The sequence below is a fragment of the Cydia amplana genome, chromosome 20, assembly GCF_948474715.1.
Source record: "Cydia amplana chromosome 20, ilCydAmpl1.1, whole genome shotgun sequence".
Classification (NCBI taxonomy): Eukaryota; Metazoa; Arthropoda; class Insecta; order Lepidoptera; family Tortricidae; genus Cydia; species Cydia amplana.
The window spans coordinates 1557174-1575770 of NC_086088.1; the positions used below are offsets into that span (position 1 = coordinate 1557174).

General features: G+C 34.2%; 1 protein-coding gene across 3 annotated transcripts in view; it reads right to left on the reverse strand.

Annotated features, from left to right (window-relative positions):
- Nucleotides 1–544: 544 nt before the first annotated feature.
- LOC134657483 (octopamine receptor beta-2R-like) overlaps nucleotides 545–18597 on the reverse strand; it is a 240349-nt gene continuing 222296 nt past the window's right edge. For 2 of the 3 annotated variants that reach the window (XM_063513054.1, XM_063513053.1), the window contains 4 exons: nucleotides 9443–9713; nucleotides 8080–8259; nucleotides 7448–7706; nucleotides 5290–6566 (listed from right to left, as the gene is read on the reverse strand). In XM_063513054.1, the coding sequence (XP_063369124.1) occupies nucleotides 5823–6566; nucleotides 7448–7706; nucleotides 8080–8252 (1176 nt within the window). In that variant the 5' untranslated portion in view covers nucleotides 8253–8259; nucleotides 9443–9713 and the 3' untranslated portion in view covers nucleotides 5290–5822. Of the gene's footprint in view, nucleotides 1233–5289; nucleotides 6567–7447; nucleotides 7707–8079; nucleotides 8260–9442; nucleotides 9714–18597 lie in introns of those variants that run through there. The other variant, XM_063513055.1, reaches the window with a different exon arrangement.

Genomic DNA, 18597 nt, shown 5'->3' on the forward strand with positions numbered 1-18597 from the left:
ACGGCCAAATATAACGGTTGCCCAACTATACGTAAACAAAGGCCCAACCAAATCCCTACAAGAAAATGCTATTAGGGTGGTGCATGCGAAATGAAGTGAAAGTCGTGTGTGAGATGCGCACCAATCACCAATACGATCTTCATGGTCGTATCAGCCAGTTCCGAAATAACAACAACCTTCTGTGAAGCTAGCTTATAATAAATTTAAAAGTGGAAAAATACCGCATTGGGTGAGACTTGAACTCACGGCCTCTGGATCGATACTCCAGCGCTCTGCCAACTGAGCTACCGAGACCTCATCAAGCAAATCTTTCCACCATATGGGTCTAGGGGATAATAGCGACATCTACCGTAAGAGCGTTACACTTCTTAAACTGCTACCGGAGTTCCAAGTAATATTGGAAATTCACCAGTTACTTCTGTGAAGCTGTTAATTAAACCGTTTAAAATACCTAATCATCTACTATAAACTCTACGGCCTCGCTGACTTTATTTTGATGAAAAAACAATCTATTTTCTCAGTGATTCTTACAATTTTGCATATCATTTCCAATTTCAAACGTCCGAATCAATTCTTCGTATAGAGCTTGACATCCTCGTATGATTGGAGCCTTGTCGATCCAAACGCTCTTGAGCATCCAAATCCAACGCATCCTTCTTACAATAACTACAAAAAGCACACGCCAAAGTATTCTTAAAAGCACTTCTGAACTCCTTATTAAAATACGCATAAATAAGAGGATTCAGCACCGAATTGAAATAACCCGTCCAAAACATTATAGGATTAATAACCTCCGGATATTCACAAGTGTCACATAAAGATGTCGAAACGTAAAACAGAAAAAATGGCAGCCAGCATATAATGAACGCTCCCATGATGATCCCTAAAGTCCTAGCTGCTTTGTATTCCCTCTTCATATTCAAGATATTTTTGTCTTTAATATCCCTTGAATGCCTTTGCATTAGTCTCGTATGTCCAGCAATAGCTTTTTCCTGCCTGTTGGCTTCTCTAAAGATAGCCACATAAGTAAAGATCATGATCGTACAAGGAATCCAGAAGGAGACAGAGCTGGAGATAACAGCATAAGGCTTGTTGACGACCCAATCGCAGGTCTTGGTGTTATTTTCTCTGTAATCGGCGTGTTCGGCGGTGGTGTAGTAGCCAGTGAAGATGGGAGCGTAGGAGATGGTGACCGGGCTGAGCCAGGTCGCTGCTAACATGATGAAAGCGATCTGGAAGTAATGGTTTTACTAGATGTAAACTAATGTTAAAACTAAAAACCACCCCAAAAATAGTCCAAAAACTAATCAGCGGGCAGCATGGTTCCATTTTTATCGCCTGTCATTATGCCCGTCACTTTCGCACTTACATACTTGTTAAAACGTGACAGGTATAGTGACAAACGTGCAACTGCCGCAGGTGTAATTTTTATTTTTATGGAAAATAAATAATTTTAATTTAATTTAATTATTATGGAAAAAGATGTAGGAAGTACTTGATCCCAAAATTGTATAACAAAATACCGTAGGGAATGTAAATCATTTAGGATGTTTAAATTTAAAATGAAAATGTTTCTATTAGACAAAATTAAAGTTACCACCATAAGCAATAAGATGTACTTGTTAACAATTAATTAGGCAATTAGCTAAGTTTACCCATCTATGTTTTAAGGCAGAAGAAAAAAATATGTATGTTAGGGTTTATTTCATCTGAATAAACGATTTATTTATTTTATTTATTTATTTTAATGTTGTAGTCCACCTACATATAGAGCTTCCTTAGTTGGCCCACTGCTCACATACCTTTAAGATGAATAATTAAGTACCAGAGCCCGATGCAGATTTAACAAACTGTTATGGTATTGAATTGGATAAGATCACAAGAGTAACAAGTTGTCAAATCTGAATGGGGCTCTTGGTCTATTGAACACCGGTTAGGGGTTGTGCACAAATCACGCGAGGTGTTTTCGGCTACTTTTTGACTCATACTCACACTCACACTCACATTCCATAAATAACGATAATTTACCGAATATTACAATTAAATATATAAATAAAAGCGCCTCTGTGTGGTGATAGGAATTCTACATAGACGCTTCAGAATGTTAATATTATGGAAATCAAACAACAACATATTATATACGAAAGAAATCGTCGTTTATTTTGCAAAAAGCATTTGATTACACGCACATTATTAGGTAACATACCTAATGGCTAACCACTCCTTTCATCAGTTTAAACAAGTGAAATAACATTGTTTTATTTCCCTCCAGAAATTACAAATACGATATTTTAAATAAATAATTTAACATCTGCAACTAAGGGATTATGTACAACTGATAAATATTTAAATTCACCTTTGGATGATTAATATTATAAATATTCATTAGATACTCAATATATTTCAAATTTATGATAAATATTACATTGTATGTGTTTGTTCCTAAGTAATAATACTATTACTAAACTGATAATTTATTTATCGATTTTAACAATCTAAGCTATCACAGTCCAAAATAGGATGTAACAGAAATACCTAATGAATACAATGAATAACCGTTAAAACTAAATAAATAAAGCATCACGCTGCAGTCATAACTTAAACACACATTTATAATTTTATTAAATTGGTTAGTAAAGTTACAGTTTAAATGAAATAAAAACGTTTGAAAAGGTCGCTTACATCTCACGTACTACATGGAGTCTACGCACGAGTGGCAAGGCTTTTCAGGCTGAGGGCGCCACAGTGTTAATATGAGGCATTATCTATGAAAAGGGACCTTATTGTCGATGGCGCTTACGCCGCACAGCGTCGCGCGGCATTGTATTTATATCGGAGCATCGTTAATAATGGCGTACATCGACAATAAGGTCCCTTTTCATAGATAACGTCACATATGGAGGCTAAGCCGGTCCCTCCAATAATTCCTCGAATTTCGGGCACGAACTACTTGTATGTAATAAAAAAAATGCAATACACAATGATTAAATGAATATCTTTTTTATGAACTATCGATGTGAAACATTAATGTTTTTTTTTATTTTTTAATGTTTATACCCACATAATATATGCTATTATTGTATTTAAAGTTATAATATTGCTGTGATGTTAACATTTACCTATATCGTTAACCAGGCTAAAGGATTCAACTAATTTGTAGGAAAATCATCTAATATTAAAAATGATAAGTAACTATGGTAATGCCATTTGACAGATATTTACACATTTAATTTCACATTTATGCATTGACTATAAAATACTTCAAGCTAACACATATTATATATCGTTTGAGTACACCAAGCTAGAAGATAGAAAGATAGAAGAGAGATAGAAATTATCAAGAAATATTGGACGGATATCAACCAAATTTTAATGTCAAACGAAATATTATGCAAGATGTTTAAAACATTACTCATATAGTTATGAATATTATCGGAAACTTTAAAGTAATAACTGTCATAACACAGCTTTAATAATAAATCAAAACATCATTCAAAGTTACACAAATTATGAGAATGTTAAAATTTGTTAGTCATTTCGTAGAAAATAAATAGTTTGGTAACAAAAATACGATTTCAGAGATATGATTTTTTGTTAGAACATAGTACATCTAAAGAAGTCACAACCATATATTATTACTTTTTTTACATTTACAGCCCATATGCGACATTTTAAATTTTATATGCAAGAACCAGTGACGCTTGGAAATTCTTAAAATGACATACCAAAAAGTTACAAGGTTTACAACTAAATAGTTCCTAACTACTATTATTTTAGGAAATTTCCTATTAATATATCCAATGATACTTCATTTTCTAAAATACACATTACGTTTGGGCGCAGCTCTACAGTTGATGCTAAAATTTTGGCTATTATTAAATTTATTAAAAATTCGTTATATACCTAATTTTAATTTCAGAATTCTATATTACTTATTTATATAAGTTTTGAGCCTTAATTACTTATTCAAAAGGAAGACACATTGAATTTACATTAGCGTTTTTTAAGAGGGCAAAGAAATGCGTTAATGTCGAATTAAACCAATGTCTGATACTGATAATTATTTTTTTCAGACAAAGTCTCTCATAACTGTATTACTAAAAATAAATTACATTTTAGAAGAAAAGGCATTGCTTGAAAGAAAAAGCAAGATTTAATAATTTGTTTTTACAGACTGTGGTCATATTTAATATTACAATAGATGTTTTACTAAAACTTTATTTTAATAATAACTCTCACCCAAACTTTTGTTTGTTCTGCCTTTGACATTTAGTTTTGTAAATTATTTAAATATACAAAAACATTACTGACATTATGTAACTGAAAAAACAAATAAATTTTATTTAATGAAAATGAAGTCTAAAGGAAGCCAAGATACAGAATATTTGCTATTAGTAAGTTAGTCATTTTATTATTTAAAAACCTACTAACTTTAAAACAGATTTATTTTGACACAACACCGACACACCAAATCTAACGGATTTGTTAAAAAGTTAATTGTAGCACATCGATAATTATTTTAAAAATCGTTTTTTTTTTCTATTGAAGCGTTATTTGTCCCCATATCTTTACCGTATCTTCCTATTAAAGTTAAAATAATATAATTTTAAAAACTAACGACTGTGTATATACTAATATCTACATTATTATTCCTATATCCTAAAATCTTACTTCTATTATTCACATCACTGTTGTTACTATTTAAATACTTATTAACATCTTTATTAACATCTTCAGGTTAAAAGAAAACATTTCACAGAAAAGGTAGATGCTTAAACAATTAAATTAAACAAGAGAAATCGAAACAATAGTTATTACCAAATCGAAAACAAAACCTGTGGTAAACATTGATAAGTACAAAAACAGAACCATTCAACAATATAAACTCACTGAATTATTCATTATTTTTAATTATATTTAGTCTACCTAATATTATATCTAATTAACACAAATCAAAACTGACTAGTTTGGTTTCTTAACTCAAAATTTGGTTAACTGTCGAAAAAGTGATAATTATACATTGTAGGTATCAAAAAAATATCCCCGTTGTTGTTCAAATTCAATGATTTGCCATGATCCACAATTTAAAATACTTCTTGCCTTTTACTTTTTAATTTTTAGTAATTAACTATTACCTACTTATACATTATTATTTTTTAAATATAATTTTAATTTTCTATTTTCCTAAGAAACTTTATATTCCTATAATTACATTGGTTCTAAATCTAACATTTAATTTAAATAATTATGTATATTGGTTTACTCTTAACTTATATATACAAATTACTTTGGCTTTCAATCAAATGAATTAGGCCTCTAAAACATCTATCAGCCTATTTCAACACCCACACTTTAAATAAAGTTTACATAAATATTAAAGTTAAAAATAAGTTATTAGCTGTACAGATCAGGTCACACAGAGTCAGGTCGGTTTTTATTGGTTATTACACAATTCGTTAATTAAGGTGTCCACTTCTGAATGAACAATGAACAATGACCATCAATTAATTACATTTAAACTCCAGTCAGTAATTACGCGATCTGAAATTCCACTTCTGATATTGTAAGCCCTGATTAATTTAAAGCATTGTTAGTTACAAATTAAATTAAACAATATAAAAGGGACAAGTAGAACCATAACAGACATACAGTTTACCAGTGATGCTACAATTTCTTTGACTATTTCCCTACTTATCCATACTAAAATACTTTAATGTTCTATACACATTTTCACTGAACTATCAGTCACGACTAATCTAAGTACACTGGCCATTCGTTGACTACTAGGGTTACACACTTGACTCGTTAGAGTTTCTGGGTTTTCAAAGTGATGCCAGGTCGGATGCCCGTCTTGAAGCCGCAGGCACCCTCAGATTTGCAGAACCACGCCGGTCTAACCTCTCCATGGCATCCAGATCCGATGCGTTCCTTTTACAAAAACTGCAGAACGCACACGCTAAAGTATTCTTAAAAGCATTTCTAAAGTCTCTGTTGAAATACGCGTAAATGATTGGATTTAGCGCTGAATTAAAATAACCAGTCCAGAACATGATAACTGTCAGCACCTCTGGATATGTGCAGGTTGTACATAATGCTGTAGTTATGTAGAATAAGAAGAATGGAAGCCAGCAGAGAATGAATGCTCCCATGATGATCCCTAACGTTCTCGCTGCTTTATGCTCTCTTTTCATCTTAAGTATATTCCTATCTTTGGTTGGTGTGTTTGCATTTATGTGCAAAGCACCATTTTTATCTCCAACTTCTCTTGAATGTCTGTGCATGAGCATAGCGTTGCCAGCTCTTGCATGTAGCGCCTTCTCTTGTCTATTCGCTTCTTTGAATATTGCTAGATACGTGAAGATCATGATCGTGCAGGGTATCCAGAAGGATATTGAGCTGGATATCACGGCGTACGGCTTATTGACTACCCAGTCACATTTATGGGCATTCTGTGGAAGCTCTCGCTCGTCTAAGTGTTTTTTAGTTGTGTACCACCCCATAAAGATTGGGGCGTAGGATATTGTGACCGGACTTAGCCATGTAGCTGCTAACATGACGAATGCCATCTGAAAGCAAAAAGTGTTTTGAACTTTCTTGTTCTTTTTTCTACAGCCTTTACAGTATCCAGCTTCATTTTCCTTATTCCGCATGCATTACTTGATGATACCACAAATAAAATATTTCATGCACTATTTTTACCACAAAGCAAACCAGTCAATGTTTTTATTTTATTTTACCATGCACCATTAAAAACACCCCGCATGCCTTCAAAAAGCAGCAAACCGCAACCAAATCAAAGAAAAAAAAAAAGAAATAACGCGTATGAATATGTTAAATAACAATTTAAAAAATATATAATATTTATCTCCAACAGAGCTATTTTACTATATTTCGTTAAATTTTAATACGAAGATAAACTCAACCCAGAGGGATAGAGTCGAGAATATAATTTTCAGCTAACACATTTCTAGACCCAGTAAATCATAATAACTAAGATACAATTTCTGGCCAGAAAGCGGCGGAGCAAAGCACAAATCATTATTGCTGTCTAGGTAATGGCGTTGGAATTAGACCAGTGAATTTCGTACAAATTGGGTCAACGGCGCACTTGTCCTTTTGCCAAGTGCATTCGCTTTCAAATTGCTTCGGTAAAGTATAGTACAGTGTGAAAATTCTCACTGCTATTTTAAAACCTAACTACAGTAATATCTTTAAACTTTAGCTCTAATCACCCAACTGTGGTTTTTGTGTTCTCAAATATTACACGTTTAGTCTAGATTAAACTTCTCGTTAAGGCCAAACAATTTCCTAATATTCAAAATGTTGTTTAGAACTCAATTTGAAAGATTTTCTCATGCAAATTCTATACATAGATAAAATAATGATGATGAGTTACTGCAAACCAAAACAACACTAACAACAAAACTACAATCAACCAAATAATTACCTTTTTAGTCATCTTGATTGGATATTTCAGAGGCTTTACAATGGCGTAGTATCTATCGACCGATATGCAACAGAGATGCAATATCGAGGTGGATGTGAAGTAGACGTCCGAAGAGTTCCACAGATCGCAGATGACGGAACCGAACCGCCATTCATCATAGAACTGTACGCTGAAGTTGAATGGCATGACCACCATGGCTACGAGGATGTCAGCGAAGGCCAGTGATACTACGAAGTAGTTTGTGATGACGCGTAGTTTTCTGTAAAGAAAATAGTTTCAGAAAATCGCGCTTTCGTCATATAATTCACCAAACAAAAAGTTATATTTTGGTTACCAATATAGGATTTTAATTGGAAAATAAAGACTTTTATGAGAGATCCAGATCAATTGCTACGCGCTGTTCTTATATAAATGATTACAATGGTGAATTTAAAATTCAAAATCAAAATTAACATGCAGTTAAAAGTAAAGATAATATTCTAACATCAGAGGTAATATTGATGGTTACAGAAATATTCACAGCAATAGCAATATTAATAGTGTCATTAATGAAGAAAATGTGAAGTGTCAGTAAATAATAGTTATTAGTGATACCGATTAAAATGACAATGATATTGTTAAAGATAACTTACCTATGTCTCATAACAGAGACGATGACAAGCAGGTTGCCAAGCACCGCCATGATGACGATGAGCAACAGCACGCTGACGCGGAGCTTAAAGAACACGCCGGAGTCGCCGCCGGCGTCGGTGACATTGTTGGCGCTAGCATTGGCGCTAACGTTTTGGAAGATTTCATTTGCCATCAGTCGTCTGAAAATTTTACTGTAGTTAGAAAAAACATTCTAAATCAAATAACTGTAGCCGTACCACGAGTTGATAATAAACTTGACGTTTACGTGACTGCGTAAACTCGATCGCAGTCCAACTCGCTCGCACTGTTGTGTTGCTGCGATAGATAGGGAATGCCATCGAGTTCACACAGTCGCTAACGTAAATGTCAAATGCCAACTCGTGGTAGCCGTGCTGTAATTAACTTGTTTGTCGCACTTATTTAAGGAAGAGCAAAATTCACTGGCAAATTCTGACTTTTAAATTTCGCATAGATACTTGCTGTTTAATTAATTAATAATTATACATAATGGACTAAGTTTCACTATGAATAAATACATTCGAGGTAATTCTTCAATCTTGATTTGGTTGAAACGAAGTACACGTAAAAGTAGACAAAAGATAACGTTATGAAATATTAATTGTCATTTGAATATTTTTTTGCTATTGGCTTTTACTTGAATTGTAAAAAAATCGATATAATTGTGCCCTGTTTATCAAAAGTTTGTAACTTGTAATACAAGTGGAAGTCCCTTTCTAACAAAATATGTCAATAAGTGACATCGGCTTGTATTACAAGTTACAAGCTTTTGATAAACAGGGCACAGGTCAAATAAATTTGTAGCATAAGTAACTTACTTAAGTATATCATCCAGCCATTCCCATGGGCCCGATTCGGATTTTGAAATAGACATCTACTAGATATCTTTTAAACGTCACCAAGATACGATAACGATATGTTTAAGATCTAATCTGTGAGAGAACTGGTTGAAATCTAAACTATAACGTATCTAGAATGGATCTAGTACGTGTCGTCTCTTGTGAATACCTTGAAGTTCGAATACGGCAGTATGTCAAAATTTGCCAAGACAAATAAACTTCGAATTGCCAAAATATAAAGTTTTAAACTAGCGTGGAATGGGAATAGAATAGAATCTTATTTAATCAAGTAGGATACCCTTTTTACAGCCTGGGGGCGGCTAGAGGTTATAAATATTATAGGTTGATTTATCTACCACTTAAATATTCTAGTATCTTTTATATCGCTTTTTAGTATCCCTACTTACGATCCCTCTTACGAATAATACAATAAGAGAGCGCACCTTAACAATATCCCGGAGTCGAATAGATGCCCCCATTATTTACCTTTATTACCATTACCTACCTTTTATATCGCTCGTTTTATTTTCTCTCCTAAAATTTCTTCCAAAACTGCATTGGAACTCCTTTTTTGCATCGTTACTTAATTGCTCTTAAACAATCCTTTTCAATTCTCGTACCATCTTCAGGTGCCTTTTTTTCTTCACTGTCTCAGTTCTAATGTTCTCATAAAACTTCTTAACATACATGTTTAGTTATGCCAGTTTTATATTTCTGTTGAATCTTTACATTGAGTCGCAACGAGTGGGTATGTTCCTCCATTTTCAAGGCATTTTCTGTAACAAGGAAAAATGCGAAATAAGGACAAAACGTTGTGATAAATATTCATTTGCAATTTTGAAAGTAATATCACATACGGAACTGACTGCGGTAATAGCCTCCGTGCCAAATGGAAACGAGTTTTTTTTCGAATGCCTAGAAAACGTTTCTAAAAAAATATGACTTGATTTTCGTTCATAACGACGCTTCATTTTACTTTTAAGATTTTTAATCAAGTTTAACTTGATTCCTCATTTTTAAATTAAATTTACACAATAGCGAAGGCATTTTAACAATCACTAAAGCGTTTTTCGTTGCTGTTGAACCTAAACTAGGTTCTCTTATCTTAACCATTAGTACTAAGTGTTTGTTTTTTGTTAGACTAAGTAAACGCTTTCCGTGCAAGTGCGCAAAAAAGCTACTTAAGTCCATCCATCCAAATAAAGAACTTTACATAAATACATAGGAAAATATAATTAAATACTGCATGAGATGCGTGGCAGTCACCAAGACAATTTTGTCAAGGTCGTATCAAAACCCGTTCAAAACCATTAACAGATTGCTAAATCTGAATCCGACTCTAGTTAATAGTACGTATAATTATTAAAAGCCGCGCAACTTAAATTAATAAGCTTAATTGACAGCGTTTGGATGAAAAATGAAAAATACCAGAACTTAATAACGGTACAAATAAACTCGGTAATGAACGGTCTGACGCAGAAACATTCCAATTAGGAGACATTTTGACGGTGCCATTTCAATTTTAGAATCGTGAAAAAGGGAAAAAGTCGTTCATTTGAATTTTTCGTTTGGCATCTGTACTCTGCTAGAAATTTTATTAAGATTTTATTCTTGTAACTAAGCTCTGAATTGAGCCGTTTATACTTGGAATCGTAAATTTTCTTTTATTAATAACTTTCAAAAAGGTGTCTGATTAATCTAATTCACTTTTTTAAATAATGGCTGTATTTTGTAATTTCAATTTTGGAATCGGATTTCAGTATTTAAATGTAACTTTGCTATACATAATTGTGAATTTTATCATGAAACATCAGACAAACTGACTATAGGTGCATAAAAATATACTTTATTTTTACTAAAATAATAAATCTTTGTGTCGTGGTTAGTGTCTAGTGTGGCTGCCACCAGTACGGTTACCATCAGTTTGTCACTGACATAAACGCCGTCGAGAACGTAATTTACTTTCTATACATCCCGTTTGCACTAATATGCGAGTGCGAGCGAGATGTATAGAAAGTAAATTACGTTCTCGACGGCGTTTATGTCAGTGACAAACTGATGGTAACCGTACTGTTTGGCACTGACATAAACGTTATCGAGAACGTAACTTACTTTCTATGCGTCTCACTCGTACTCGCATATTATAGTGCGAACGAGATGTATAGAAAATAAATTACTTAGACGTTAGCGTATATGTCAGTTTTGGCTCTGTCAGTAACTCGTGGAACGGGTATATATCTGTTTATGATTCTCCTATTGTTAATTTATTTAAAAATCGTCACATAATATAAATTGTACACACTGTATATGTATACTTGGTCAACCAGATCTTGAAATTAAAAAGTATTAAAAGTAGTAATTATCAGTAGAAAAAGGCGCGAAATTCTAATTTTCTATGGGACGATATCCCTTCACGCCTACATTTTACAAAGCTGCCTTTTTCTACTGTCAAGATCTGGTTGACCAGCTATATGTATTTAGTTTAGTATAGTTTAATGAAGTGATTTAATTAACGGCCCCTTGACCGGAACTAGTGAACACAATTAACGCAAATTAATTAGTATACAATCTGTTATAATCACTGTTAAGCAACCTAACTTTTAAAAAAATATTTAAAGGGACATATATACTGTAAAACGTTGTACGATACACGTGCGAATAGGGAATTTCCTCTTTTCCGCACTTGTATTGTAATAGTTATTTTCGATACAAGTGCGAAAAAGAGGAAATTCGAAACGAGTGGCGATAAATTAAAACACGACCGAAGGGAGTGTTTTAAATCGACACGAGTTGCGAATTACCTATTCGCACGTGTATCGAACTACGTTTTACAGTACATATAGCACTTTAAAGTTTCGACATACGCACGAAAAGTGCCATTTTACGCACTGGTGCGGAAAAGTAGGCCCATATGTACTGTAAATAACTATTTTAATCTTTTTTTTCTCAACTCTATATCGAAACAAAGTGGGTAAAAACATAATTAAACTTCAGTATAAAACAAAGTCACTTCCCGCTGTCTGTCTGTCTGTCTGTATGTATGATTGGATCTTTAAAACTACGCAACAGATTTTGATGCGGTTTTATTTAATAGAGTAATTCAAGAGGAAGGTTTATGTACCGTTTGTTAACCCGTGCGAAGCCGGGGCGAGTCGCTAGAAATTTATAAATAAAAAACTTGTCCTAAGTCACGATCGCTTGGTATGGTGCCCAGAAGGCTGGCCACATTGCCCCTCTGTATAGCAATGCTGATCTGCTGAGTGAAATATTGGCCAGCCTTCTGGTCACCTGAAGCCTCAAATGTTTTAGTCAACATTTATAAATCATTTGATCAAATAAGTTAAATGACAAAACATGAAAACAAAAATACTTGCGAAATTATTTTATTACTAACGGGCAATAATCTGATACACATTGAAAGGATTTGTTCATACATCCAGTCTTTGGTAATAAATATCTCACTAGAGAAAGGTAAATAAATGTGTTAAATATGCTCAGATTTTATTTCGTTTACATGTAACCTGTTTAATGATCAAATGTAACAAGATACAAGGGCGTTGAAAAGGACGCGAAAACCCTTTATTCCCCGCCTGGGGTTGCCATATGTCAGAATTCTTCCTGAAATATTTCAAATATCTAATGGACTGATTTAGGGTTCCGTACCCAAAGGGTAAAAACGGGGCCCTTTTACTAAGACTCCACTGTCTGTTTGTCACCACTTACCAAGCTGTATCTCATGAACCGTTATTGATAGATAGTTGTCACAGATGATGTAGGCTTTTTTAGCCAATTATACTGGATTCTGTTTGACGTAAATAAATGTATTTTCTTTCTTTCTTTTTTCTTTCTTTCTAAGTTCCTAATATAATCACATACGGTGGTAAACTGGCAGCCGAGTTTTGAATTTCGACCGCTCGATTTCGTGTATTTCATGCAATAATATCTCCATTAGAGATGCACCGGATATCCGGTTACTATCCGGTATCCGGCCTATCCGGCCGTTATTTTAGTATACGGCCGGATACCGGATAGTGACCTACTATCCGGCCGGATACCGGATAGTAAAATTAACACATTTTGGGGTAAAAAATGGAATCTAAAAAAGAGTCACGGTCATAATGCTAACGACACAGTAGGTAGAAATGAATACGTAACCAATGTCACACAATACACTTATTTGTTTACACAAAAATACGCGCGCGCACTTGTAATTGTAACTATAAACGAACTTACTACGTAATGACATGATAAAACTCGTTACGATCCAAGAAATGTGTCCGCGCGAACGTTCACGACGAAACAGGTCGAAACCTGCACGACGCGCACCTGCAAAACTCAAAATATAGGTGTAGATCCGCCGGCCGAATATCCGGCGGCCGGTTAAGGATATTTGGCCAGTGTCCAGGCCGGATATCCGGTATCCGGTATCCGGCCAAACAACTATCCGTTGCATCTCTAATCTCCACTACTAGGCATTTAAATTCTACTAATAGAATTGAAAACGAGTGGTCAATACTACTAGATTCCCATTTTTTATCGTGCGTATTTCTAAAATTAGCATTTCGCCGTTTTAGAACGATTTTCGAATGACGAAATCGAGCAATCTAAATTGAAAAATCGCCCCCCTGGTGAAAAAAATACAAATTGCTTAGAGTCACGTTATTTAGGGCTTTTGAAATTCGCCCCTGGTAACCCTTTTCCCGCCTTGCGTGTGGAAATGAAATTTGCACGATGCTTGTTTTCACGCGACCGAAAGAACGAGATTTATTTCCATTATAAAAAGGGAGGCTGAATTTTGTAACCTCGTATTTTAAACATGCAACGTGTTGGAGACATTCAGGAAAGGTGACACTTGTGAAGGTAATTTTGACACGTTCTGTATTAGGTAATTTTGACACATTTTGTATTTCTTTTCTTTAAATTACAATTTAAATTTGGAAATGTGCAAATAATTGAGAGTTCCTAAGAGAATTACAATGATGCTAGGGTGTGAAGCTAGGTTTGTTTTTTCGGACCAGCTTGTTTATTTTTCATTCATATAGGTACATAGGTATTAGTAGAATGGAAATAGAAATTGTTTATTAAGTAGCATATATACCTATGCTACTAATACCTACATGAATGACAGAAGTAGACTTTTGCTTTTATTGAATAAAATTATTTGTGCTATTAAATGTGCTTCAAAAATAAAATTATAGATATTGCGAGAAACATAAAAGTAGCGTGCCTCATAATTGTAAAACGTGTGTAACTCGTGTTAAAATTAATTAACTGTGTAAAAAATGTGCTTGAAATTGTTAAGGTACACGCTTAATTTAGGGTGCTGCTAAATATTTCGTTTTCCGGTAAAATTACGCTTTCAAGGTAAAGGTAAAAATAAAAGTCTGCACTTCTAAATTATTTTTTGTATGTTTTTTCTACTTTGTGTTCTATCGCCGGTTACAATCTATTAGATCTTATAACTTTAGCTAGACTGAAGTGAACCTACAGATCTGATGTGAAAGTCCAAACAGTTTGAAATTTATCGGAAATTTTATGGGAAACAAAGCATTTTTTTATATTTTGGAAGTTGAACATTTCTGTTCTTATACAAAAAAAAGTACCCATGAAAATTCCTATCCACGAGGATCCAATCCAAAATCCATGAGGATTTTCAGCATTTTGGAAAGTTTCCGACGACACATAATACAGAAAAATGAGAATAAGGAGACCTTATTTTACTTGATATTGTAAATTGTAATAATACTTTAGAATAAAAGTATATCGGGAATATAATATATTATTATTACCTACGTACGTGTAGGTACTCTTTCATTACCGTTCAACGGCAGGTGTAAATGCGATATTGAATATCTCAGTTACGCCAATTTTAACACCTTGCTTTCGAAATGGAACCCTCGGTCATATAAAATAAGACTGATTTTTCATTCTTCGCACCTTTGGTTAAAGCTAGTACTATATTGTCCAATATATGCCATTTTCGCCGTATTACAATGAAGTAAGGTTCAAAATTATAAATATATTGTCGTTGGCTGTGTCTTTTCTCTTGATAGTTGTAAACCACTAATCCATTAGTGTATAGCAGCTGATGTTTTTATGTAAACACATGTGTCTGCTGTGGTGTAAAATGCTCAATATTATGAAATATTGAAGCATTTCTGATATTAATGATAAACAAAAAAATACTTCAGGCTTTATTTTATATTTGTGCCGTTGGATTGTTGCTTTCTGAATTATGAATTTCAGAGTAATAAAAAAACCGGCCAAGTGCGAGTCGGACTCGCGCACGGAGGGTTCCGCGCCATCAACAAAAAATAGAGCAAAAAAATCATGTCTGTTGTATGGGAGCCACACTTAAATCTTTATTTTATTGTGTTTTTAGTATTTGTTGTTATAGCGGCAACAGAAATATATCATCTATGAAAATTTCAACTATCTAGCTATCACGGTTCGTGAGATACAGCCTGGTGACAGACGGACGGACGGACGGACGGACGGACGGACAGCGGAGTCTTAGTAATAGGGTCCCGTTTTTACCCTTTGGGTACGGAACCCTAAAAACTAGCTAAAAGGAAGGACTCGTATTTTTTTATGTTTTATTCACTAAATGCTTGGAGGATATAATCAAACGGAGACGCCATGTCTGTAATTTTCTGTACAAAACAGTCTGCCGATTTTTGCGGGGGAGGGGAACGTCAAATGTATGCGTAACGTAAAAATAGCCATGTCAGATAAACGTCAGTCCATACATTGTGTATGACCGTTGGCCGCCTATTTTCGACAGAGGGTAAAGCCTGTTAATGGCTACTCCGTTTAGTTGTATCCTCCAAGACTAAATGTGTTTAAGGTAAACGTACTAGTGCTCGACATGCTAATGCCCAATAGATGACACCCTGCTGTCACCTCTATTGACAATGACTTAAGTTTCAAGATGGCATGTACTGGGACCGCGTCGAGCAGCAGTACGTTTACCTTACAATTTTTTTGTTTAATAATGCATCAGAGTGGCTAAAACGATAAAGAAGTAGGTACGGTCGTTTAGCAGATTTTTACTGTATAATAAGAAAAAAAAATCGAGCAGGTTGGTGCTCTATATGCATACATATGTATATGTATATACATACAGACATTATACTAAATTATACATAATATCCAAAAAGCTGTCATGCATTCTCAAAAGGAATATGGATATAAACGAACTAGCTAGCAGTAGTAAAGGAAATAATAAATAATTTCCTATCTTAGAACTAAAGTAGATAATGCAAGAAGAGACTATTAGGTACCTACTTGCCAAGAACCTGAGACAATAAATAATAATAAGAAATGATATCAAATGTTAAAAAACCGGCCAAGTGCGAGTCGGACTCGCGCACGGAGGGTTCCGCACCATCAACAAAAAATAGAGCAAAACCAGCAAAAAAACGGTCACCCATCCAAGTACTGACCCCGCCCGACGTTGCTTAACTTCGGTCAAAAATCAGGTTTGTTGTATGGGAGCCCCACTTAAATCTTTATTTTATTCTGTTTTTAGTATTTGTTGTTATAGCGGCAACAGAAATACATTATCTGTGAAAATTTCAATTGTCTAGCTATCACGGTTCGTGAGATACAGCCTGGTGACAGACGGACGGACGGACGGACGGACGGACGGACGGACGGACAGCGGAGTCTTAGTCATAGGGTCCCGTTTTTACCCTTTGGGTACGGAATCCTAAAAATAACACTGTGTCTCTTCCATCTCCTCTATTCAGAAACCTATCCACGCGCGCCGGACGTATTCTAATGCGCAATTTCCTCTTTATTTCGTCCAATCAGAACTTTTGAATGAAACCGAGGATAAATAGGGCGTAATAAGTGCATTGCGATTCAGTTCACTGTGAGTTTAAAACTGTATTCGAACTTGGGGAAGTTTTCCTGTTAATTTAAAACTTCGCGGGTCTTGCGATTTAAGTAGTTCAGGGTGAAATGTAAACAATAAAATATAAAGAAAACGAGAGTGAGAAAAAGATAGGAAGAGAAAAAGAGACAAATTCTTGATTTATATATTTTTTGGAATACGTAGGTATGTGTATGACAATTGACAATACAGAAAATATAACCAATTTGATGATAGGAGTGCTCTATAAACATCTACAGTTCAAGAAATCACTTCAACAATTCTCCAATAATATGTAATTAGATTGTAGATTAGTAAGTAAATTGATTTTCTTTAGACATAAGTAATCTATTACTTATGTCTAAAGACATTTATCAGACAATCAATTTACTTACTAATAGTGATAATGTTCTAACACTATCAATACTATCATGTAGTCTTAACACACGATGTTATATGACGTTATGAAACAGCCAGTGCGGGTCCACCATTATTAATTATCTACATTAGATTTTCTGCATTGCTCTTGTGAAGACTCATTTTGGTTCATCGCGCCAGCCAAGTCAGTAAGTAGTAGTAGTACATTTGTTACATGCCTAAACAATGTTGTAGGTATTCAAAAGGATACACGTATACCTGAACGAAGGTATTCAAATGTCAAAAAGTTCTTCATAATTAATATCGCTTGGATTAATGAAAATACTTTAGGAACGTACCCACTGGGAATTTATAATTAATATTAGCTCATTGAATATTTTATTGGCGTGACGGGTCACCAAGAGAGATTCAAAGGGGGAGCTGAAACTTATGAGTCTCAAATTGAATCCTTAAGATGGGGCAATGTTAATTTTTATATTGATTTTTTTCGTTTTAATCCAGAGCAAATGGCATGAAAAATTCACACGGAGCAATTCTATGTTTGCGATTCCAAACACTAAGCTAGACCTTAAAAAGTGAAAGTTCACTCAAAAAAAAACACGAAAACTTGTCTAATTTTGTTTTTTTTTTCTTCATTGCAATATTCGTTATCCTGCATACCATAGAGATTTATGCATCTGACAAGCAAATTTTTAAACATAATAATATATTCAAAGTACTTGAGACAAAAGCTAAAAACCTGCGCGGGGGGCAAATCTTCCGTCGCATGTTTTGTGGAAGGAATTCTAATCTCCTGGCTTTACTCCCCTTTCTAAGTATCATCTCATGTTTTAACGATATTCAGATAACAACATCGTCTTTCGTTTCTCATAACTCTTACATCTCGAAGAACATCATTGTAACTTAATTCCTTGTACTCGCTAACAAGCGAAGTTCTCATTACTTGCGGTTTCCTGCATTAGCGACTGTCAAAGGTGCTCGATGAGCTTTTAGCTTGAAAGCCTTTTGAGAGCTTTTTGCATAGACATAGTGAAGATGAATTAGAACAGGTAGGTAAGTGTGGGGATCATGCTAATGCGTTTGATTGTGGAAGTCACGGTTATTTAAAACTAGAATGCTATTGTCATTGAACACGCCTTAAATATGTAGTACGAGTCTGTAAACATACTTTAGTTGTAAAATATAAATTAATTGAGCTAAAAAGAAACCACTCAAATAGTACAATTGTAAAACAAAGATTTCCTCATGCAGGGTTTTATTTTAGGTCCATTAACCCTTAAACAGGCCTGACGAATTTTTTTACTTTTGATTACTGATTCGGGTAGATAATAGCGTTAAAAGAAAAGTAATTTCTTGATTTTTTTTTTCAATAAAAAAAACCCGGTGGTTTCTATGGGTGTCATTCT